General features: G+C 45.2%; 1 protein-coding gene and 1 long non-coding RNA gene across 2 annotated transcripts; one reads left to right on the top strand and one right to left on the bottom strand.

Annotated features, from left to right (window-relative positions):
- Positions 1-1,505: 1,505 nt before the first annotated feature.
- On the bottom strand, positions 1,506-11,503 carry LOC310754181. The gene is made up of 3 exons (XR_014543660.1): positions 10,080-11,503; positions 9,054-9,271; positions 1,506-1,667 (listed from the first exon to the last, which is right to left on the bottom strand). It is a non-coding gene; the product is annotated as an uncharacterized lncRNA (long non-coding RNA).
- STEEP1 (STING1 ER exit protein 1) lies at positions 9,722-19,306 on the top strand. The gene is made up of 7 exons (XM_083595762.1): positions 9,722-9,983; positions 11,512-11,629; positions 12,060-12,101; positions 12,440-12,578; positions 13,424-13,513; positions 16,539-16,631; positions 18,847-19,306. Exons 1-7 carry the CDS (start codon positions 9,860-9,862, stop codon positions 18,907-18,909), a joined length of 669 nt encoding a protein of 222 aa, XP_083451888.1. The 5' UTR covers positions 9,722-9,859; the 3' UTR covers positions 18,910-19,306.
- The last annotated feature ends 5,753 nt before the right edge of the window (positions 19,307-25,059 follow it).

The following is a 25,059-nucleotide window of genomic DNA, read 5'->3' as shown; positions in this document are numbered from 1 at the left end:
CACTAGCTCATGGTCACCACTGTCACTATGGTCACGAGAAGCATTAAGAAGAGCCTGCTGGATCAGGTGAAAAGGAACCTTTCTAGTCCAGTTTCTCGTTCTCAGGGGTGACAACGTGGGGAAACCCTCAGACAGGCTCTGGGCACAGGAGCCCTCTACTCCTCCAGCAGCTTTTACAGGCTCAAGAGACCTCAGAGATATTAAAACAGCTGATTAACTCTTATGTAACTACAACAAACAACCCACTATAACCTTATATAAATGTTTATTAGTAGCAAATCAGTTTGATGCACAGTTATTAGAGGAGGAATGGAATAAAGAGTTGGATATCTCGACCAAACGATGGGAAACTGTTCACGGCACCCTTTATAGACTCCTTTCAAAGATTCACTGGGGAGTGGAAGTCATGTGCTTTAAATTTCTTAGGGTGTGTATATGCAGTTTCCCTGCAGCGGGCCTTCCAAAGAAATAACACAGCCTATTTAATAAACAACGAAAGCTGGGGAAAATGTCCAGAAAAGGGCAATCAAAATGATCAAGGGGATGGAGCAACTCCCTTATGAAGAAGGTACTTCGGTCATGCCACCTCCTGCTCACCTTTTCTCTGCACTAAAAAGAGGGGACATGATAGAAGTTGATAAAATGATGCATTGCCATGGGGAAAGTGGATAGAAAAACGCCACCCGCTTCTCCCCACGCCAACTAGAACTTGTAGACATCCAATGAAGCTGAATATTGGAAGGTTCAGGACAGATTTGTGGAGTTGGAAGGGATCCCCAAAGTCTAGTCCAATCCCTTGCAGTGCAGGAACAGTTGTTGTTGGCATCTGTCTGTCTCCAGAGACAACGGAGTGTCCTTACTGGGATGAAGTCAAACCGCTGTGTTAGCAGCACCAAAGGGCACCCTGGGGTGCAATACTGGGCAGTGTGTATGGTGGTCCTCAGTTGCCCAAGCACAAAGACCGCCCCCCTGGCCTTGCTGATGTGGTCCAAAGGAAATCCAAGCAATACGTTTGGCACCAGCTTGCCAAAGGGCGGCATACAAGGCACCACCCAACCGCCTTAGGGGCTCCACTCTGGATTTGTGTAGGGTTTACTCCTGAGCCTTTTCATCTCCCGAAGATCTCCTGCAATGGAGGGTTAGGATCGGAGTTTTCCTTCTCCTAGATGGGCTCCCTTCCCAGGCTGATGAGCCCCATCTGCCCCTCACTTCCCTCTACAGCACAAGCAGAAACCACCTTCTTGACCACTGGACCCACACTGTTGGTCTTGTCCTTTCAATCTACTGCAACCTGGCTTCACATTGCGCTAAATGCAGTGAAGGGGGGGGGGCAACCTTATATGTTTATATGAAATGTTACTATAAAGGAATCCTGTGCATCATAAACTGTACTTTTTCCTGAGGAAAAACCCACCGCCATTGCAGAAAGGCGACTCCACAAGCCTTCTGATACACTACACTGACATACTTCACACATTCAGTGAAAGAAATGACACCAGGCAGGGTAACCGACAATAGATTCACAGTTTATTCATTAGATGCAGACATTGAGACTACTAGGAAATGTGCATCAGAAGATGAGACTGCAAGGGGCCACAAACATTCCAGCGGAAATCCATATATGTCTTGAGTCAAGTAGCTGTTACATTCTTTTTGCAAAGCTATTCCTCTTGGGGGGAAAGAGCAGACAGATTAGCCAGCAATTAGGCATATGCCCAAACTCCAGAAGACCCCCATGGCTGGGGGCAGATCTGAACAACAGAAAAAACACGGAGTACAGTTTTCTGTTCTTGATTATATCGTGTGTACTTACCTAAAGCCTCCAAATAAAGTGGACAGTCCCTGTACATAAAGACAGCTAAAAAAAAACACCTAGAGACCAGCACTATTACATATAGCCAATGAAAGAACTGAGTGTTTAGAATTGTCTGTATTTAATGACTTGTCGAGCTCCAGCAAATGAATGTTATCAAACAGTGCCACCTAGAGTATGTAACTCTGTTATTGCAGCCAAAGGGAATGCATCCTCCTCATTGACAGCTTTCACTGTGCAGAACCTCAGGAATCCATTAAAAACATCTGTTCTTTCCATCTCCATAAGTCCTGTTTGGCATAAGGAAAAATAGACTCTAGACGGCCATTTACCTAACCCAAGTGCCAGACAGGTAGCCATCAAGATCACAAAGAGCTGCAGCCCAGGAATGGATTCTGACTCCGGAGATAGCGAGCAACTTGACCAGTTGGGTCAGGAAGTGTAGTTTTATTATCTTGTTTTTCTCGGGTGTCAGGTGATGGGTAAAAGGCGCAAAGGATAGCTACCTGACACCCAGGCTCTGCCCATGTACCTCCCCTTCTGATGATGTAGAAATGATATAGTGATGATGAAAGGTGGGAGGGGGAACTGGAAATGGGGAAACTAATAAAAGTTGGGAGCACCTTCTGGGAGGGGTTCGACTCTTCTCTTTGCAAGGGGAGTGTGGACCCTGCTATAGCAGTTTTGCTTACAAATAAAGGTCAGGCTTCTTAGCCACTTTGCTTTAAGTTTTGCCTTGGTCCTGCCTGTTTTCTTGAAACCCTCCAACTGCAGGGAATCCTTTCACCTAGTGGGCTCACGGAATCCCTTAAGGACTGGAGACCAGCCAGTGAGCATTTGGGTTCTTTTCAACATGCAGAGGAAGTCCCTAACTCAACAAAGGTTTGAGACCCATTGGCTACCTCTCTTGGTTTAGCCAGCCAGTCGAAGCTGTTCCCAGGGTGTGGTAGACCTAGCGGGCCCAAGTTAACCATGCCCATGCTTTGCTTCCTCTCATTGGTGTGCAAGGGACTGGGAGCTTCTCCTCTGGGCAGGGCCCTTGTTTAAGATTACAGCATTAAGGGCCTGATCCTATGCAGTGCTACTAGGAAGTAAGCCGCACAAGTGATCCAGGGGCGCGTGCTGTAAAACAGGTGTGCGTAATAAAGAATGGAGCTTTAGTGCTGCCATTTGTCACCTGGGCTCTCACTTGCTTAGTACCAACATTATCATGCCTTGGCCGCTTGCAAAATGGTAGTTCCCTGTAGTTCCTTCAGGGAACTGTTTAATATCAGGTGTGAGAGCTATTCTTAGGGCTATGGCAGGAGGTTTAGAGCAAGGTTTCCCTAACTTGGGCCTTGGCTGTTTTTGGACTGTAACTCCCATCATCCCTGGGTGGCCGGACTAGAAGTCAGGGATGATGGGAGTTGTAGTCCAAAAAAACAGCTGAAGATTCAAGTTAGGGAAACCCTGAGTTAGAGAGAACCCAATTGTGATCCTCTGTGTTCAGGCTGACTAAAAGGATGGTGGATTCTGAATACTGTAATTACTTTGCAAGCATGTCACTTTGTGGAATTTATTGAGTTGCTCTAATATATAGGGGAAGGCCACCTGGGGGTTCTGGAGCATCAAGAGAGTGTCATTCACAAACATTTTCATGTTGTGTTCTACGCTTCTCACCCTAATCTCTTTTACTGAAGTGTTCCCACAAAGTTTTAAGGAAAGTGCATCTATAAACACTGCAAATAGCAGTGGGGACAGAGAGAAACTTTGGCATGTACCTCAAAGGAGGTCAGTTCTGGTTTTTAGGTACTTTTTATTATTGCATAGATTTCATTTTTATTATTTTGTATCATTCTTATGTATAATCTTTGTTTATATGTTTGACTGCAACCTGTATTTTGTTGCCTTATTAATGAATCTGAATTTGACATCCCCACCGCAGGCGATGAACACACTAAGGGTGACAGGGATATGTTTATGTGTGTATGACTCAGACCTGGCACACCTGTGCATCCTTCTCACTTCCTTGCATGTGCATTTAAGCCCCAGCTGAAATGACAGAGTAAGGCTAATATTAACTAGTCCTTTGGCCCCTACTTTGGCCAACCAGAAGGGATTTACTCTGGGAGGGGGAAATGAACAACATGGGGGGAAAAGAAGAGTTTGTTGCTTGTGACTTCTTTTATTTAACATGCTGTGTTCTGCACTCTTCCTTCAGGAAGCTCAACCATTTATAGAGAATTCCCAGGCAATCTACTATTGAAATCATGATGAGTCTGACCCTTACGTAGCTTTAACAATGTTGCAGCATAAAAAAAATAAAACCCAATTAAAACAACAACGTGGCAGCATCACATGCCTTTAGACCACTCTGAGATGAATGCTGGTGTACGTAACACTGAAAGAAACAGTGGTAAGGCTTTCTGCCCAGTTTATATGGGCTGACTTCCAATATTCCTTCCGGAATTGAGAGAAGCTGTAACAATGGCAAGAGGCTATCTGACATAACATCGTGCCACTGGTTCCTATACCCAGGTGTTGCAATGGTTCAGCTCACTCTGAACCCTCTGGATGATGTTCCACTATAACTCCCATCATGCATGCCCACTGGTCATGCTGCTGGGGCTAATGGGAGCTTTATTCCAACAATCATCTGCAGGGTATCATGTTGGCTGCCCCACCCGCCCAACCGAAATAAAACCCACTGTCTAACAATATAAACAATAAAAAACAATAATGGAACAGTGCACAATAAAAATGCAACGGCAATATTCAGTAACATTTCCCATAAACTATATAAAAGCAAAGCACATACATAGACAGATAATTATGAAATTATTGTGAGGTTTTATAAGTTAACTGTTTATATTTGGACAACTTTTCTCCTGTACTTTATTGGAAGGAGAAAAATAATCATTTCCTTAATAACAATTTAAACAATGTATTTAACTAGTACAATAACATTATAGCATATGTAGCCATGTTTGTTAACTGATGTGGTTTGCAGGAAGAACAGGCGGAGGAGAAACAGGCTGGTGGAAAGCTGGAAAAGGGAAACCAGGGACTGGAGCAGAGAACTTCAGGGATTCCTGCTGCAGGACTGAAGTTCCGGGTAGAGACTTTATTGTTTGGACAATGCCAGGCGAGCCCTGGGAAGAAGGGCCTGGAAGCAGTGAACTCTTTTATTAGTTGACTGGCAAGCACTTCAAGGTCTCGCCAAGGACTTACAGATCCCAGTTACTATTTCCACCCCTTTGGCTTTGCTTCTACATTCAGGTGCCTATTCTGTACAGTTACCGTATTTTTCGCTCTATAGGACGCACTTTCCCCCCTCCAAAATTAAGGGAAAATGTGTGTGCGTCCTATGGAGCGAATACAGGCTCCTTGGCTTCAGCGATAGCAACGTGAAGCCTCCAAAGCGCAGAGGGAGCGCTCCCAGTCCCACCAGGAGATGCTGGGGACTGAACCTGATGCCTTCTGCATGCTAAGCAGTTGTTCTACCACTGAGCTATGGCCCTAGCTCACAATATTGCTGTCAGGATAAAATGGAGAAGGTGGAGGCTGAAGTGTGTATGCTCTGTGGAGGAAAGGTGGGATAGAAGCATAAGAAGGAATAAAGTGTGTAAACTAGCCTATAAGTGAATACACCACAGTATATTTTTAACTTACTCTCCTAATAATTTGTATATAAATTATAAAAGTGGTATATAAATTTTGTTAAATAAAAAAAGAGGAAATGTTCAGACTTTCAAACAGTATGTTATGCCTGAGCCTTCATTGCTGAAACTCCCAACAGCATTTTCACAAACACCTGATGAAGGAACCATTGTGACATAACCCATTCAAGCAGAGTGAAGGGGCAACAGGCTGTCAACAGTGGCAGTAGTTGGAGGCTCCCATCTATTAAAAAGCCACAGATAGTCTTTTCATACTGTCTGAGGAATTAATCCCTTATTTAACGTTCATAATTGCTGGATCAATTTAACAGGACTGGAGCTAACATTTGCTTGGATTTGGCACCATTGATAGGGAACTGCCTGATGCGTCCTCTGCTTTGAAGTCACCCTGGTCTTTGGGCCTCCAGCACCTTCTTCAGCATGTCCAACCCACCTAAGAGGCGTATGATACTGGTGTTCCACTGGGTTAGGAAGACGCCTCTGACAAAGAAGCCGTGCTCTACCATCTCGGCCAGACCTTCTGCCTCTGCACCGGCTTGCAACACTCCTCACATTTCACCCTACTTCACGAGGAGCAAGACACAACCCGCTCCACTCAGGAGGTCCAGCAGGCGCAAGGTGCTGCGATTGCCGAATCTCACCGACCCCAAGTTTTTAAGATCCGTCATTGGCAGCGTTGGCCGGAAGAGAGCCCGCAGGCGTGGCAAGCAAAAGAAGACTCCAGCAGGAACAGGAAAAGGGGTGAGGGCTAGGCTAGAGGCAAGAAGGCTCCAAAGCTATTTGCGGGGTGGGATTGCTTTAAAAAGAGTTGAATGTGTTGATCCATATGGATCAAGTGCTATTTCTCCCCAATAGGCAACTGAAAAATAACGTAAGGAAGGTTAACAACATAATAGAATATCTGAAGGTACACAGTGAAAAACCGGCTGCCCTGATTTTTCTCAGTGCAGAAAAAGCATGACATCATCTCCCGGTTATTTATGAAAGAAGTGTTTGAAAAAATGGAACCAGGTGATGCCTTCTTAAGAGGCATCAACGCTTTACATAAGGAACAATGGGCAAATATTATAGTAAACAACATAATCTCAGAAAAATGCAGTATCATGAAAGGAACAAGACAAAGGTGCCCACTCTCTCCGCTATTATTCTCACCCTAGAAGCTTTATTGCAAAATGTAAGGAATAATGATAAAATTAGAGGAATAAGAGTGGGCAAACAAAACTACAAAATAAAAGCTTTCATGGATGATATTGTCTTAACTCTGGAACAACCCTTAGAAAGTGTACTATAGCTGTTAAAGGAGATAATCCAATTTGGAAAATTGGTGGGCTTCAAAATAAATAAAGATAAAACCAAAATGTTAGTTAAAAACATGGATAATCAACCCAAAAACAAATCAGGGGAAATTACCAGATGGAAGATAGAGAAAAAGTTAAGTACTTAGGAGTGTGGCTATTGGTAAATAAAAATAACATCTACAAAGATACTATGCAAGGACGTGGAAAGAAGTTTAAAAAGATTTAGATATATTGGGCAGAATGCAATTATCATTATTGGGGAGCATCTTGGCAATAAAAACGAATACTCTCCCAAAAATGCTATTTCTTTTCCAAACAATGTCTGAAAGAGTGGCGAAAAGATCTGTCTAAGTTTATTTGGCGGTGAAGAAGCCTAGGATAAAGCCTAGGATTCTTATTGACATAAAAGATAGAGAAGGTTTCATACTCCCAGACTTAGAATTGTATTTTGAAACTGCTTGCCTGTGCTGGATACAATATTGGGTACTGCTGCTAGAAAATACACAGTTGCTAGACTTGGAGGGGCATGTCGTCAAATACTGTTGGCACACTTGTATTTGGTATGGCAAAGCTGGAATATTAGAAGAGTGACTAGTGGGGTGCCACAGGGTTCTGTCTTGGGCCCGGTCTTATTCAACATCTTTATCAACGATTTGGATGATGGACTCAAGGGCATCCTGATCAAATTTGCAGATGACACCAAACTGGGAGGGGTGGCTAACACCCCAGAGGACCGGATCACACTTCAAAACGACCTTGACAGATTAGAGAACTGGGCCAAAACAAACAAGATGAATTTTAACAGGGAGAAATGTAAAGTATTGCACTTGGGCAAAAAAAATGAGAGGCACAAATACAAGATGGGTGACACCTGGCTTGAGAGCAGTACATGTGAAAAGGATCTAGGAGTCTTGGTTGACCACAAACTTGACATGAGCCAACAGTGTGACGCGGCAGCTAAAAAAGCCAATGCAATTCTGGGCTGCATCAATAGGAGTATAGCATCTAGATCAAGGGAAGTAATAGTGCCACTGTATTCTGCTCTGGTCAGACCTCACCTGGAGTACTGTGTCCAGTTCTGGGCACCACAGTTCAAGAATGACACTGACAAACTGGAACGTGTCCAGAGGAGGGCAACCAAAATGGTCAAAGGCCTGGAAACGATGCCTTATGAGGAACGGCTAAGGGAGCTGGGCATGTTTAGCCTGGAGAAGAGGAGGTTAAGGGGTGATATGATAGCCATGTTCAAATATATAAAAGGATGTCACATAGAGGAGGGAGAAAGGTTGTTTTCTGCTGCTCCAGAGAAGCGGACACGGAGCAATGGATCCAAACTACAAGAAAGAAGATTCCACCTAAACATTAGGAAGAACTTCCTGACAGTAAGAGCTGTTTGACAGTGGAATTTGCTGCCAAGGAGTGTGGTGGAGTCTCCTTCTTTGGAGGTCTTTAAGCAGAGGCTTGACAACCATATGTCAGGAGTGCTCTGATGGTGTTTCCTGCTTGGCAGGGGGTTGAACTCGATGGCCCTTGTGGTCTCTTCCAACTCTATGATTCTATGATTCTATAAAAGCTTTTGAAACCATGTTATTATGAAAAAAACTTAATTAGGGTATGGGAAAAATATAAAAAATTATTAGAAAACAAAACAGCGACATGGTTATCCCCAACAGAAGCTGACACAAGGAAAAAAATTAATATGAGGGATAATTTGGGTGCCTATAATGAATTGTTAGACTTTTCAAAAGAACAACAAAAAAAATGAAATAAATTGAAGGGATTAAAGAATATGTGTTGCACTGGCTATATTATAACCAAATCAATTCAAAATTTAAGGTAGACAAGAAATTGGGATTTGCATAAAAGCCATCACAATTCAAAGAAGAAATATTAAGGTCTAGAGTTAAAAATTAATCTAAAATGTACAGAATATTACTCAATTGGGAAACGAAAGAAGAATTTGTGAAATCTATGATTAAATGGGCACAAGATGTGGGTCATAATGTTGATTTGAACCTGTGGGTACAATTGTGGAAAATAAACTTAAAAATCACAGCTAGTTATGCACTAAAAGAGAAATGTGCCTGGACAATATATCAATATATCACCCAGGACCGGTCTAAAGATGACCTATGCTGGAAGTGCAAAGAAAAAACAGGCACATTTTATCATTCATGGAAGTCTTGTAGAATAATAAAAGAATTTTGGGAGATGGTGTATAACCAACTTAAGAAAATGCTTAGAAGAATGTTTCCCAAACGCCCTTAAATGCCGACTACTCACAACTCTGCGGATGCTGCCTCAACCATGGCTGGCAACGAAGTCGCGGGAACATCCAGCATCCGATATGACTTAGCAGGAAAAAGTTTCAAGGTTTTAGGAGCATCCCTCGAAAACTGCACAAGGCGTTCGGGCCGTTCCGGGATTGGCCGGGAGGAGAACCAATCAGAACGAGGGATTGGCTTGAGGCCCTTCCCATCGGTTTGAAGGCGGAGAGTCCCCTGGCGGAGAGAGAACGCAGTGACGCCACTAAGCTATAGAGGTTTAAAAGTAGGGGGATGGGGAATCCCTATAAGCATTGCACAAAACCCTCGCTTCCGGTTCATATGCGAAGCCCGAAGAATGCGGGGCAGAAAGACAATACGAAGAGGGGTTGGGAGCTTCGCTGCGCCTCCCTTCGCCTAGAGAATGTTTCCTCCCCCATGCCTTTTGCATCGGTATAGGAGCCAACTCCTAGGGGATGAGGTCTCTTCATTTCCCCCCCGCCCCCAACATATTTGAGGGGCCACCCCACCCCCACCCCAAGTTAATGGGCCTCGCTATTCAAATGGTGTGCAATGAGTTCGAGCATGTGGGGAGAGGCTTATCTCGCTAGCCCGCCCCCACCCCCAATATATTTTATTCAAGCCTCGTGTATCGTCGATTGGGAACCGGACGTGTAGGTGCAGGCTTCGTTCAGAGCTAAGGTAGCCCTATGGGCCTTTGTAGAAAAGTCGTAGAACCCTAAACGCACTTTCTCGCGAGCAAGCGCAGCTGGCATAGGCGGCTAGGAGGGGCCCGATCCCCCCTCCTCCTCCTCCTCCGCTGCCATGCCCAAGGTGGTGTCCCGCTCCGTGGTTTGCTCCGACACCCGCGACAGGGAGGAGTACGACGACGGCGAGAAGCCCCTGCACGTCTATTACTGCCTGTGCGGGCAGATGGTGCTGGTCCTGGGTGAGCATAGAGAACCGGGGCAGGGGCGGCCCCGATCCCGCAGGCAGCGCTTCCCTTCTCCGCTTCCTCCTTTTCAATCCCACGCCTCCCACCTACCCGGGGCTCTGGGTTTAGCCGGCGCGGTTCTTTCCCGCGACGACCCTGCGAGGTAGGCTAGGCAAAGACAGGCAGGCTTAAATTTCAGCGATGCTGTTGTGTCAACGGCCGCGGACTTCCTTCTTCTCCAGCCCCACCAAGGGGCTCTGGGATCTGCAGTTTGTTCAAGGCGCTGCCATCGGGTGGGCGTGCGGGGGGGGGGGGGGAGCAAAACCTCAATAATCGGATTGATTTGGGCGCCGCTGAGACATCTCGCGAGGCCTGTTCCCCTCTTAGTGCTATAATCATATATTTATTTAGCTCGTACACATCGCCCTTCATCCAGAGATCACAGGGCGGTTCACGACATAAAAAAGCAAAATATGGACCCAGGAATGGTTGGGTAAATATACCCCCCACCAGGAGGCAGACCCTGTTTTCTGCTTTCGTGCCCCAATAAATCATAGAGTGTTGGACCCCTGAGGGTAATCTAGTCTAATCCCCTGCAATGCTGGAATCTTTCGCCCAACATGGGGCTTGAACCCACGACCCTGATGTTAAGAGTCTCATGCTCCACCAACTGAGCTGTCCCAGAGGTTGGGTGCTTGTCTGTCATGGATGCTTTAGCTGAGATTTCCTAATTGCAGAGGGTTGGACTAGATGACCCTCAGGTTCCCTTCCAACTCAGCGGTTCTGTGTGTTCAATCTCTGTCCCTGTGTTTACAAATAGACAGTCTGTTTACTTATAGTTAGTTATTGACATGTAAAGTTCAGCAGCTGAACTAATAAAAACATGTACTCTTTCATACAAACACTTGTACATTTGCAGAGATACATTGCACACATTCGGTGTGAACAGGCCTATTTGTTCTATGGGGGGGGGGGACCTTTCTATCTGTATTTTCTACACCATGAGCAATTTTATACACTTCTCTTTTATTGTTCATTGAGTTTAGTGGGACTTAGGTCGCCTAGGAGCTACATATTTAAAGCAGTATCATGCCATTTTAAACAGTCGTATTTCCCCAAGGAATCCTGGAAACTGTAGTTTCCCAAAGGTACTGAGTTGTTAGGAGACACCTATTCCCCTATTCACAGTACTACAGTTCCCAGAATGGTTTAATAATGAATCCCTCTTCCCAGGGAACTTGGGAATTGTAGTTCTGGGAGGGTCTCCTAACAACCCACAGCATCTGCAACAATGTTCTGCCTTCACTGTTGGGTAAACATTTGCGTGTTTTTAAAAATAATAATAATAAAATTGCGGGGAAAGGAATAATAAAGACCTACTTTATAACATGCAGTGAGGGTGAAAGTACATTTTAAATATATGGAAATTTGTATTTTCTTCCCAGTTAGCTTACTAAAAACAGATGACCCCAGGGGCCTTTAACAGGACAGAATTTTGTCCTTATGTGGTGAAAAACTGTCCCTAGTCTCTGTGTTTCTGCAGATTGTCAGCTGGAGAAGCTGCCCATGAGACCTCGAGACAGGGCCCGGGTGATTGATGCGGCCAAACACGCCCACAAATTCTGCAACACCGAAGAGGAGGAAAACGTTTATCTCCGCAGGTAGGAAAATCCAGCCTCTTCCACAAAGTCGCTGTGCAAGCATAATGCTTAATCATCCTTGTGGTTTCTGGGCTGCCATTTTTTATTCTACTAGCCTGCATATGGACAGAACAAAATTGAAAATATTTTACTCAGAAGTTGTGTGTCCTTGCTAAAGGTTTGTTTTCTTACTTGTACAAACCTTAGGGTTCTCCCTTGGCTGCTGATACCTCCTTACTTTGTGTAGATGGGGCCATTTTAATTACAGAAAGATCGACACTGGAGGAATCAGTTCACTGTTAATATACAGCAGAAGGGAGGAATGTTTTTCACCCCAAGCCACTGATCTTCTTCCTTGCTGTTATTAGGGTTTCGTGTTCAGTTCTTCAGTGCAGAGTATGTGGTTAGGGTCTTCTGTTCATAGTCAACACTATCTTTCTTCCTCCCCCAGGCCAGAAGGCATTGAACGGCAGTACAGAAAAAAGTGTGGAAAGTGAGTATGATGTTATAGGTATTTTGGGAATTTTAGCAGTGTCTTATTTACAAATTTATTTGTAAACTGCTTGGAAAGTTCTTCGATCAAGCATTACATGAAACTCCTAAATAATTAATTAAAATATTATTTGTACACACATACATAAAGGTACACTCTCTCACACACTCTCACTCTCTCTCACACACACAAAGGGAGAGAGAGATTCAAGCTTTTATAACTTTGTCACAACTAGAGCAATACCTGACCAGCCAATGTGATTCTATTTAATGTCCAATGAATTAGCAGATCATTCATTCTTTTTATTTTCTTTTTCTCCCCATTCCCCTACTTGTTAGGTGTGGACTTCTTCTCTTCTACCAGCACCAGCAGAAGAACGCCCCAGTAACATTCATTGTTGATGGTGCTGTGGTCAAATTTGGACAGGGCTTTGGAAAAACGAACATCTACACCCAGAAGCAAGAGCCACCCAAGAAGGTAGGGACGGTGGAGTCTGTAGCATCATGGCTGCTTCCATGCTGAGAGCTCAAAACTGAGACTGTGGCTCTGAGTGCCTGGCTGTTGCTCAGCTTGAACAGTAGGAGATGGCTGTGGCCTTCAAGCTTAGGGTTGGCAACCTTCTGGGGACAGCATACTAGTGGTGGGCAGGACCAGAGGGCAGGACCAGAGGCAACAAATGTGAACAGTAGGCTCATTTCTATGCACACTTGCAAATCCCCCTCTTTTCTCTATCCAGGCGATCAAGAAGTATGATCAGAGTTCAAATATACTTTCTAGCGAAGCAAAAATGCTCAAGGAGGGCTGGTGAGGGCTGTGTAATCTGGGAAGAATTCCAAGGTCCAGACAGAAGCACCTGGAGGACAGTCAGCTTCTGTTCTCATGCTGTGAGACTTCACATGATGTAAACAGCACTTGCTGTTTCCTGCCAGCGTGGCAACTGGTGGGGGCTGAAATCCCAACACAGAGATGACCCGTGCCTGGGCTAGGCGGCCCTTTGTTCTTCTCTAGTTCCACAAAAAGGGAATTAATTTCTCTTCCTGTTACTGCTACTGCCTCTAATTCACAGCACCAGAACAGCCTCTTCTAATTAGAGGGTAGTTGCTTCTACATATTCTAAGCAATGGATGAGGATGAGGAATATGTGGCCCTTCAAATGCTGCTGGACTTCAAATACCATAATCCCTGAGTGCTAGTCATGCTGGCTAGGGCAGATAAGAGCTTGGAGTCCAGCAATATAGGGAAGGCTCCAGGTTCCTTGCCACTGTTCTAAGCCCCAAGCTGATGCACACTTAATTAAAAATATACATGCCTTTGTTTTCAAGGTGATGATGACCAAACGGACGAAAGACATGGGCAAATTCAGTTCGGTCACAGTCTCCACCATAGATGAAGAGGAGGAGGAGATTGAAGCGGTGAGTTTTATCTCTCCTTCCCTGTGGTAGTAGGCAAAATCTAGGCTGCCTTTCTGTAGCCATCCTATTTGGCCAGCTAGTTCAGATCGGTGTGTGAGCTGGCCTCTGCGGTTGCTGGCCCTGTAAATTGACTTTTTCCCTTTCGGGAAGAGCTCCAGTATGGTTAACTGGTTAGAATGTAGGATTATTATTATTTGTGAAACATAAAAAAGTGTTTTATGCTTGAATCAGATGTTTAGACAGGGACTTCTTCATATGTCATTTGCAACTACAAGGACACAATGAGTAAATCTGGTTGCAAAGTCAACAGGGAAAGAGCCAAGGAGAACAGAAAATGCATTCATCACTAGAGTGGAACAGACTGTCCCCCAAAACACTCGCACTACACTCACGCTACATTGATATTGCTGATGTAGCTCATCCCCATCCCAGAGTCAGTGCCACCGCCCAGGCAGTCACAGCTTTTGGACTCCTTCCTTACCATATCAAACACAGAGTGCACTAGCTTGGCTCCCTCTGTGCAGTGGCCCTCAGCATAGTTGTTTACAGCACAACTGTGGCCAAAGACAAAGCTGTCAGGTCTGAAGATCTGGCCAAAAGGTCCAGACCTGACTTGAGTCCGTTGCGCCAGGTTCCAAGTCAACAAGGATTGCATGGGAGACGTACTTGTTACCAGATGCTTCATTGTAGTAAAGGTAAAAGGTAAAGGACCCCAGGACAGTTTAGTCCAGTCAAAGGTGACTATGGAGTTGTGGCGCTCATATCGTTTTCAGGCTGAGGGAGCTGCGTTTGTCTGCAGACAGCTTTCTAGGTCATGTGGCCAGCAGGACTAAACCGCTTCTGGTGCAATGGTACACCATGACGGAAACCAGAGCGCATGGAAACACTGTTTACCTTCCTGCTGCAGCAGTACCTATTTATCTACTTGCACTGCTGTGCTTTCGTAGTGCTAGGTTGGCAGGAGCTGGGACAGAGCAACGGGAGCTCACCGCGTCGCAGGGAACCAAACCGCCAACCTTCTGATTGGCAAGCCCAAGAGGCTCTGATTTGCAAGCCAAGTAGTTTAGACCACAGCGCCCCTCATTGTAGTATTCACTGATCCTCTCTAGCTGCAGGTTTCTTTCTCTGTGGTAGCAGTCTGTGGGGTCAGTGCCGTGCTTGTTGCTGACGACCTCCCAGAAGTTCATGCCAATTGGTTGCTGCACCAGCTGGCCTGGGTGTGCACTATCTTACACATGGTGATGGCTTTATTCAAGGCCGGCCTTCACTTACTGGCCATTTCTGCCTCTGGTACACCCACCTGCACTGGCAGCTAGCAACAGGAAGCGCTTCTGCAAAGATTTTGGCCAGGGAGAACCGCATTTGAAACCTCCTACTCTGCCACAAAGATATGCTGCTTCTCAGTCTCGGCTGCCTCTGAGGGGTAGAGAAAGGAGGCACCATGAATACATACTGTGCATGTCATACACCCTTGCAAATAAGCCTGCAACAGTTACTGGCCTCCTGAAAGACTACTAGCCTATGTTTCCATGCTGGCTGCAGAGAAAGGGAAGCTGTTGCAGGTGCAACTGCCAGCAAAGTGGGCTGAATTCCAGGTACTAGCCCCACTCCTTTGCCTCAGAGGACAGCAGTGGGAGCTGTTGCCTGGCATTAGCAAAGTGACTTAAATAACCCATATGGCCTCCAGAGAAAAAAGTCTTGATAAACACGTTACTGAGGAAACTGAGCAAAAACAGTGCATACTCCAAGGAGAAAGGAATAGGGAGGTTTTGTCTTTCCTTCGCTAATGCCTTGTATATAGCTGGGAGACATTCAACTAAACATGCAGAGGAAAAGCCCCCTCAGAACTACACAGCCAATCAGGCCCCTTTCTACCTCTGTGAAGATCATGCCACTCTGTCTGGTTGCTAAGCAGTGGCTTTACCCATCCTCCCCTTGGCTGGTTGCTTTAACAATAACAGAATTAACCCTTGTCGCAAACTGAATGAACCCTGCTTTGCACTTCCAACACCTAGTAGGCGGAGACCAAAAGGAAACACCAGCGGAAGGCCAAGGATGAGGTCCAGAAATACCAAGTGCATCATGATATTTCTCTTCCTGATGCCACTAAGCTTTTTCCTGTGATAACTTTATGCAATCTGCCCTGAGAGCATCTTGGATAGAAAGAGTGACATAAGCACTATAAATTAATGCTAATCTCTTGCGAAAGAAACTGCCTTCTACTGAGTGGGCTGCCAGAAAAGTAACAAGGCGAGCAATCCCTCCACCATGAAGCCCACTCATTCTCATGCATAGAATTCTTGGTCACCTATGGCAAGGAGGTGAGCTGTTTAATATAAGGCTGGTGTCATACTATATACACATGAAAGCCACTTTGCAGCTGGTGAGGAGGGGTAAGGAAGCATCTCTTGAAGAGCCACAAGCCCATGGAACTATTCTTAACAGATCAGTGAGCAAAAAATAGAAATAGATATCACTGAATCATAGAGTTGGAAGGGACCCAGGGGTCATCCAGTCCAACCCCCTGCAGTGCAGGAATCTCAGGTAAAGCATCCACAACAGATGGCCATCCAACCTCTGCTTAAAAACCTCCAAGGAAGGAGAGTCCACAACCTTCCAAGGGAGACTGTTCCACTATCTTAGGCTGCTCTCTGCAAAGGGTGGTTTCTCATAGGCTGAGCATTCAAGTCTCATCCTCTGTAGCCTCAAATGGTACAGCCAAACAAAAGCTGTAACACGTTATACTGCTGAGTAAACATTCTTTAATATGGGGTAGGGAGGGAGTTGGAAGGGACCCTGAGGGTATATGTATTGGCATCCAATGGAAATCAAGGCGCCAGAAAGGGATTGTGAAGTTAGCAGTTAAGGAGTTTAAATACCTTCCCAAAATAAATGGTGGGGTAGGGAGAAAAGTGTAATGCCACTTCCTTAACCTGCAATTTCTTTTTAATGACTTTTTCTGGTGCAGAGTACTGCTAAGTGTTGGACTTTGTGTTAACTTCCCTAACCCACGTGTGTTTTCCAGCGAGAAATTGCTGATTCGTATGCACAGAACGCCAAGGTGATTGAGAAGCAGCTGGAGCGGAAGGGCATGAGCAAGAGAAGGCTGCAGGAGCTGGTGAGTCGTCTCCTCTCTGTCTCTCTTTCCTTCCTTCCCATTTCATGGATGGGCTAGATGCAATGATTTTCTTTATATGCTAGTAAGATTCAGTTCACTGGCTACTTTCAGATGTTGTAAATAAAAATATGCCCTTTTCCCTTATGGGGTATCCAAGAGCCCATATAGTCCTTACATAGGTTCCCTATTGGTAGGAGAAAATAACGGAGGCCAACCAGGGAATATTGAGAAGCAAAGCAACTAGTAAGCCTGATCTTTATTGATCTGTTGCAACAGGGTGCTCCCTCACACGCAGGAAAGGAGGAGGACCCACAAAAATGCTGTGCAAGGGCTTATAAAGACTTTTGAAATTCCCATCCTGTAGATCAAGACCACCCCCAGAAACATTATACATGCATCACAGAAGGGGTGTAACCTAAGACCACCCCTCAGATACATCACAGAAAAGGCGGTCTAAAACAGAACATTTGCATGTTGTTTTTCTCCTGCCGCTTGTTTATTTCCTGTCTGGCAGGTTACTTGATTGGATTGCCTGAGGAGCCTGGCCAGTCTTTTGTAATGATAAGGCTCACACCCTTATTCAAACACAGACATACCCTTAAGACAGGATTTGTGAAGGAAAAGACAATGGGGGGGCTTTTCCATTTTGACCTTGCAGAGAAAACATTTGGTCAGTTTAGGAATCAAAAATGGCTTCAGGTCAGTCTTCCTGTGCTTGATCTATGTACATGCAGTTATGAACATTACCATATATCTAGACCTCAAAATTCCGATCACACAGACAATCACATTTTAACTTAGGGCTTATCCACACTTAACTTTCTCTGCTTTTCTCAGTAATGATCCACAATTTAAAGCGCCACATGCAAGCAAACACACACCCTGTTTTTTTGGGGGGGTTTTTTGCTCCAGAACTTCCCATGTGAAAAACTGCTCTTTAAAGCTCAATTGGAGCAAACGTCAATCTGTGGAAAACCCAAATTGACATTTGCTCTGATTCAGCTTTAAAGAGCAGTTTTTTTCTGGGGGAAACATGGGGCAAAAGGGAAAATAAGATGCTCAGACACAGAGCGTTAAAGCGTGGACATGTGCCTGGAAAGTGCAGGGCAAAAGGTAAGAGGGGATAATCCCTTAGTTAGCTAAGACAGGGACAAGCCTTCTGACTGCACAAGTGAGAAAACTGTTAGAATCCCTCCCAGTCCAGAGTCAGGGGTGGGGAAACATTTCCAACCAGCAGACTGGATCCTGGGGTAACCACCTCCATGTCACAATGGCATCAGGTGACCCAGTGTTCTTTTCTAGTGTGGCTTGAGTTAAAGTCACTTCCTACAAAGGAAGTTCCCTGTTGATCTAAGCAGGGCTTGAAATCATCACTAATCAGCTAATAGGTACTGGCTTCCAGCAGGGGTCAGCTGCAGCACAGAATTCCGCATTAGCAAGTTTTCCAGTGCTGTTAAAGACATTTTCCTAGTCTAGGCAGAAAAAAAGGGAAACTACGGTTAATTGAATATTTCCTGGTATATTCTCTCCTTCTGCACAGGGAGAGGTGATGGGGCTGTGTGTGCTCCCTCAAAGCTTATTAAGCTGAGATATGGTCATCCAAATAAACACATTTTCCCTCTTTTAACAGCACATCTTACAAGTGCAGACAGGCACAATGAACTCTACAGATATTTTTGTGCCACCAGTATGTTGCGAAGCATTTGTTCTAGAAAGGCACTGAACTGTTTTATCAAGAAAGGTCTGGAATAGTGCTATCCTGCAGCTAGCCGTCTGGGCTGGGTAATATTCAGACCATTACAGCAGGTTTAGGGAAACCTGTTTCATCTCAAGGGCCAGTGAGTGGGGGCATGGGCGTTTCTGGAGGGAGTTCTGAGACCTAGATAGAGAGGCATGAAATATCTGGAACTGCTCGTGGTATATCCAGGCATGGCGGTATGTCAGATCATGAAGAAATGTGGTTAGTGGCCAGTGAAGTGAATATTCAGGAACTCAATATATTATTGATCTAAGGATACTTGGTTAAGCTGCTGAGGAACTTGCTATTCCCTGGAATACAATTTGAAAACTAGCAAAGCGGGAGGTAACATTCCTCTAGTCTTTTGTCTGCGTTTCTGAAGCACCAACATAGTAATTAACAACTGGATTTAGGGATATTCCAAGAATATTTAATAAAATTTTACCCTTTAATTTTTTTTAATTTCGTTTTAATCAGGCTGAGCTGGAAGCGAAGAAGGCCAAAATGAAAGGAACTCTTATTGATAACCAGTTCAAATAAGGAGCATCGATATAGAGGACTAGCCAAGAAATGTCATTTAGGAAGCAGGGACAGGGGGAAACACAATACCCCTTCATCCTTTTTTAATCTGCCCTATGAAATCACTAATTTGCTTTGTTGATTCTACCATGGAAGATGGAACTGCTCCATTGTTTTTATGGATTTTGCATTTTATTCTGCACACCATGTTTTTAATGTATTCGGAAACTTTTTGAGTTATACTTCCATTGAATTTTACTTCTTCCACTGCAGAGCTGAGAGGTATTAGTTTGCCTCTGTTGTGCAGTGTTTTTAAATTTTTATAATCTTCATATGTACGTAGAAATTTTACATATTGTAAGCATTGTGTTGCCGAGGCGGAAACAATGTATACAGAGAAATAAACCCCTAACAAGTTGTTTTTATGTGGCTTATCATTTCCCACCCACCCATGTCTCTTGACATAAAGTTAAATTTCTTTATTACACGTGTATTCCACCGTTCCTTGGAGAGATCAGAGGGGATAATCTGGAGCTCTCGTGCAGTCTTCCACCCAGATATTGATCACACTAAAAGCCATACTGCAGGTAGCATCAAATGTGACTCGACATTTATTGTGCAGGTTTTAAAAATGCATAGGGAGGGAATTTAACCATTTCCCCTCCGTTACCACAATATTTGCTTTGGGGGAAATCTCCCTGTCATGCAAATGGGGAATTCCCCTTTCACCCCAAAGCAAATAACAGCGCAATGCTGCAATAGTGGAAGAAAAGGGTAAAAGCCCTTCTCCATACCTCCTTTGATCCTCCCCTCTATAGCTGATTCAGTCTACCTTTTTAGGGGAGGGAAAAAGAGAAACCATGCAGGTCAGATGCCCTCCAGATTTTGGGAGCTCAATTTCCATCAACCCCAACCAGCATGGCTAGTGGTCAAGGAAGATGGGAGTTGTAGTCTAGGAACGGCACCCTGGTGTCTAAGAGGTGGAGATGCAGTGTTTCTCTGGAGCTTTTGTATAAAATCCAAGTTTTCATTAAGCAAGGGAGAGTGATTTTGTTGTAGTAGTAACGATGTTTGGCCTGCTGGGGGCCTCAAACTACAGCACAGTGCTGGCAAAATCCAAACCAAATAGCCAAGTCAAGCAGGAAGTGATTGGGTTCACCAAGGTTGTTAACTAGGGACCAATCAAAGGTTTGTGTTCCATGAATGGAAGGAGAGTCCCACTCATGGGAGGGCTCCTGTGAATGGGCAAACAAATCAGAATGATTGCTCAATAGACTCTAGGGTTGTTTTTAAAGCCCTGCGTAAGTTTCTTGCAAAGGACATGGGTGGCGCTGTGGTCTAAACGACTGAGCCTAGGGCTTGCCAATCGGAAGGTCGGCAGTTCAAATCCCCGCGTTGCTCAGTCCCAGCTGCTGCCCACCTAGCAGTTCGAAAGCACCCCAAAAAGTGCAAGTAGATAAACAGGTACCGCTCCGGCGGGAAGGTAAACGGCGTTTCCATGTGCTGCTCTGGTTTCACCAGAAGCGGCTTAGTCATGCTGGCCACATGACCCGGAAGCTGTATGCCGGCTCCCTCGGCCAGTAAAGCGAGATGAGCGCTGCAACCCCAGAGTCGTCCGCGACTGGACTTAACTGTCAGGGGTCCTTTACCTTTTTTAAGTTTCTTGCAAGCAAATAGTGCTGCATGCTCAATGAAAAAGTTGTCCAGAGAGGCCCCCAGTTCTTATCAGCCATACTAACATTATGTTGTACATCACCCTGAGTTCCTTTAGGAGGGCGGGTTGTATTTAAAGGAAGTATTGTTATTAATAAAAGGGACGCAGGTGGCACTGTGGTCTAAACCGCTGAGCCTCTTGTGCTTGCTGATCAGAAGGTCAGTTTGAATCCCCGCCCATTGCTCGGTCCCAGCTCCTGCCAACCTAGCAGTTCGAAAGCACTCCAAAAAGTGCAAGTAGATAAATAGGTACCACTCTGGTGGGAAGGTAAACGACGTTTCCGTGAGCTGCTCTGGTTTCATCAGAAGTGGCTTAGTCATGCTGGCCACATGACCCAGAAAAACTGTCTGAGGACAAACGCCGGCTCCCTCGGCCAGTAAGGTAAGATGAGCCCCGCAACCCCAGAATCGTTCGTGACTGGACTTAACTGTCAGGGGTCCTTTACCTTTCTTATTGTTATTAATAGTAATAATTTTATTATCATGAGACCATCATATGATCAGGGAGAGTGGGAACATGAAAGCTTTGCCCCCTCTAACACTCCTGGAAAGTGACCATCTGCGGCTGGGAGCCTGCTCTGCTCCTGTTAGCATTCCAAGGTGATTAGAAATTGGGGTTCTACAAAGTTTGAAACTCCGTTGTTCTAGGCGCATTTTGCGACAGGGAATTTCGTTAGCGCAAGCAGTTTCTGAGCTCTGGGCGCAGTACTGCGCCTAAGATTTCAGATTAAAACTGCATTGTGGAAGGAAATAAAGAGCTTTTTCTGCCTCCCCACCTCCAGCTACTCTCTGAAGACTAGAGAAGAGACCCTCTTAAGTATATTAGGGGGGTGGGCAGGGGAAGGACTAGACCATGTGAAAAATGAACGTAATATTTCAGCTGCAGTTCATTTATTTTCAGCTTTGTATTTTTGTTATTAAAAAAGTGTGCCTAGTCATTCTGTTGCAGTGCCCATAACCTAGGCTTAAGGTGCCTTTACTTACTTACTTACTTACTTACTTACTTACTTACTTCTTTATATTTTTAATAAAAATTTCAAAGTGGTTTACAGCATATTAAATCAATAAATCAATAAAACACTAACCAGGTGATGTTCCTCCGGCCTCATGAGGAGCCTCTTCAGTAGGGCTGGGTGAGTCTGGGCCTCAGTTTTTTACATTGGTTCTACGCGGTGTGCGAAGCATGAGGACATCGCAACTCAGGGAGGGCATTGGGCTGCTGATGGGACAAGTGTTCTTGTCCCCACTTGTGTGTTCTGCATATTTATGAATACAGTGCCAGAATTGTTGTTGGCATCCGTCTGCCTCAAGAAACAATGAAGTAAGCCTCCTCTCTGAGGCACAAACACGGGCAGTGTGTATAGAGGTCCTGGGCTGCTTAGATGAGAAAGACTCCCCCTTTCGCATCGCTGTTGTGATCCAAAGGAAAGCAGATCAATACATTTGGCACCAGTTTGGCTGCAGGAGTTGCCAGAAAGAGGAGTACAAGGCGCCACCCAACCGGTTTAGGGACTCCACTCTGGATTTGTGTAGGGTTTACTCCTTAGACTTTTCTTTCCCTAAAGATGTCTTGCAATGCAGTGGGTACAGATTTTGCCTCAAGGTTTACTCCCGAAGCCTTTCTCACAAATGGGTATGGCTGCAAGGCAGCAGAGGTTTAGGATCAGAGTTTTCCTTCTAGATGGGCTACCTTCCCAGGTTGACAAGCCCCACCTGCCCCTCACTTCCCTCCATATCACATGCAGAAGCTGTTGGACCCACTACTGGTCTCATCCGCTCAGTCCGTTGGAGCCTGTCTTTGTATGCAGGGGAAACTCCTAACTCACTGAAGGTTTGAGACCCATTGGCTACCCTCGCCGGATTTAGCCAGCCAATTGAAGGAGTTTTCTGAGTGGTGGCTGCTGTTGCATGCTGATAGCCACAGTTGAGAGCTGAGTGCAGGGTGGGGATCAAAGGTAGACAAACTCCCCAATAAGTTGCATGATGTGACACTCGCCGGAAGTACTACCCCTCCCCTAGCATCCCATACACTCCAATGCCAGAATAGGGCTAATGTGGTCTTATCCCACCCTTCCTCCAGGGGAAACAAAATTAAAAAATTCCTTCCATTAGCACCGTAGAGACCAACTAAGTTTGTTATTGGTATGAGCTTTCGTGTGCATGCACACTTTTTCAGCACACGAAAGCTCATACTAGTAACAAACTTAGTTGGTCTCTAAGGTGCTAATGGAAGGAATTTTTTTATATTGTTTTGACTATGGCAGACCAACACGGCTACCTACCTGTTCCTCCAGGGGGTTTGTGGTGTTGATGTGTGTTGTTCTCCTCCACCCCTTTATCTTCGCAATGACCTGTAAGGAAGCTTAGGATGAGAAACAGACTGGGCCAATGTCTCTGAGCTGCAGTGGTGGCAGGTACCCAAATGCGACCGATGGGACTGAGAGCCCAACAGAAGGTGAAACCAGAGCCAATGGTTTTGTCGCCAACTACTTCTGTGTAGAGCTCTGCAAGGGACAACACTGAGACTAAGGAAGAGAGGAAAAATAGCCCTTGCTAGACCTGGACTGGATATAAATTCCCAGCTGGGATGGCTCAGTTGATAGAACATGAGACTCTTCATCTTAGGGTCATGGGTTCAAGCCTCACATTGGGCAAAAGACTCTGCATTGCAGGGGGTTGGACTAGATGACCCTCGTGCCCTTTCCAACTCTACGATTCTAAGAGAATAGGCAGGTAGGGACTTCTGCTCCATTTGTTTTTGTAGACCAGCCTCTAGTTCCAAACTCTTTTGTAAAATTCTTACTCCCCCTCCTGATAAGACAAACTTAGTGGTCATCTAATTGCTCCAGCTTTATCGCTGGAACAAGATTCAACCTAATTATATCTAAATAATCCATTGCTGCCCTGCACCTACTGAGATAAAACGGCAGGACTCCCACTTATGAAGTGGGAAGTGATCCAACAGGTCTCCTGTTACAATTCTGCCTCCTTCCATCCTTTAACTATCCAGCTCCGCTGCTGTTATGCTGTTGCCGCAGCAAAGCCGAAGGGAGTTGTTAAAACAGTGTGGAGATACTAGCAGGCAGGAGCCTTCCAAATTAGAACATATCACCTTGTTTAACAAAAACAGAAGGCTTGCTAGCAAAACACCAAAGAAAATTAGACCGCAGCAGAGGAAATTAAATGCAAAATATTTGTAGTAGCTTCTCTAACACACGCTTCGGCAGATAGGTTATCTTTTAGAGGGCTACAGAGGATTCATAACAAATGGCAGTAGTTTAGAGTCAGAACAGGTCTCTGCCTTCTGGGCGAAAAGAAACAGCATTGAATCCAGGGAACCAGGTCACTGCAGGCATTTAACAAAAGACTGGGTTGAATATTTATAACAGGCTGGGCCAATTGCGATCATTCAGAGATTGCTGGACTTCAGCTCCCATCAGCCCCTTCCCCCGTACCCAACGGTCAGAGATTATGGGAACTGTAGTCCAGCAACATGTGGCTAGCTTGTACACAAACTGATGCAGCGCTGTGTTGCCTGCTTTAGGAATCGTTGGCAAGTTTAGGATGCAAGGCAACTCTGCTTTTGAAAATGGTTTGGATGTTAATCTTAAGAGTGTGGCCACAGAGCGGTTCCCAGCTCCTTCGCTTGGCAAACGTCTCAGCAGGCCTACTGAGAGAGAGTTTCCCAGACAGGCGTTCTGATGATGACATAAGCAAAGGTGGAGCTTTAGTTAATCAAGTAAAAAACACTTCCTGGCATCTTGAATATCCTTAAAAGGAAACACAGCACCAGGGAGGGAGGGGACACTGTCATGGCCCATGGGTGACCTTCAGTCAGGTGACAATTAAAGGGCAAAAGAGAAAGGGGAGGGGGAAGTAAGCACTTTTCTGCTGCTGAAGGTCAATCTCACAACCGTGGAAGTCAAAAGTCTTCATTCAGTTGCTACAGAATGCTTGATCTGCAGTCTCTGACAGGCTCAGCTACATATTTTTTCCACACACATACTGGTAGCAGGGAGGTGTCACTCTTTGCCTGAATCTCTGACCAATTATGCTGCAATGAATTTGGGATGTTTTTCTGAGTCCTCTCTAGTCCCATGTTTTATACCTGAAAGATTATTTCTGTGCAGGAAGGAGTGTGGACAGTTCCTTGTCTATTAAGTATATGCTTTGTAATGTAAGCTCTGCACAATGAGTGGTCATGGGAAGAAATAGCTAGAGACTCTAATGGAAGATGAGCAGAAGGGGAAAGACCTCCCCTCGCCCCTCTGCCACATCTGGCTGGATGAAATGCCAGAAAGATGTGTCTGCCTGAAAGAGGGCAGTCAGGCTTGGGACTGGAGCTGAAAAGAGACACAGAGGCCCAACTCACTGTCTACTAGATTGAGTGCTATGTCCTTACAAAGGCCAGGTGAGGTAGCAGCTGGTCAGGCTGGGCATTGGCCAAGTGTCTCTGTG

Source organism: Podarcis filfolensis (assembly GCF_964270895.1).
Source record: "Podarcis filfolensis genome assembly, chromosome: Z".
In the NCBI taxonomy this organism is placed as follows: Eukaryota; Metazoa; Chordata; class Lepidosauria; order Squamata; family Lacertidae; genus Podarcis; species Podarcis filfolensis.
Note: the sequence above shows the minus strand (reverse complement) of the source record. Positions and strands in the feature narration are given on the sequence as shown.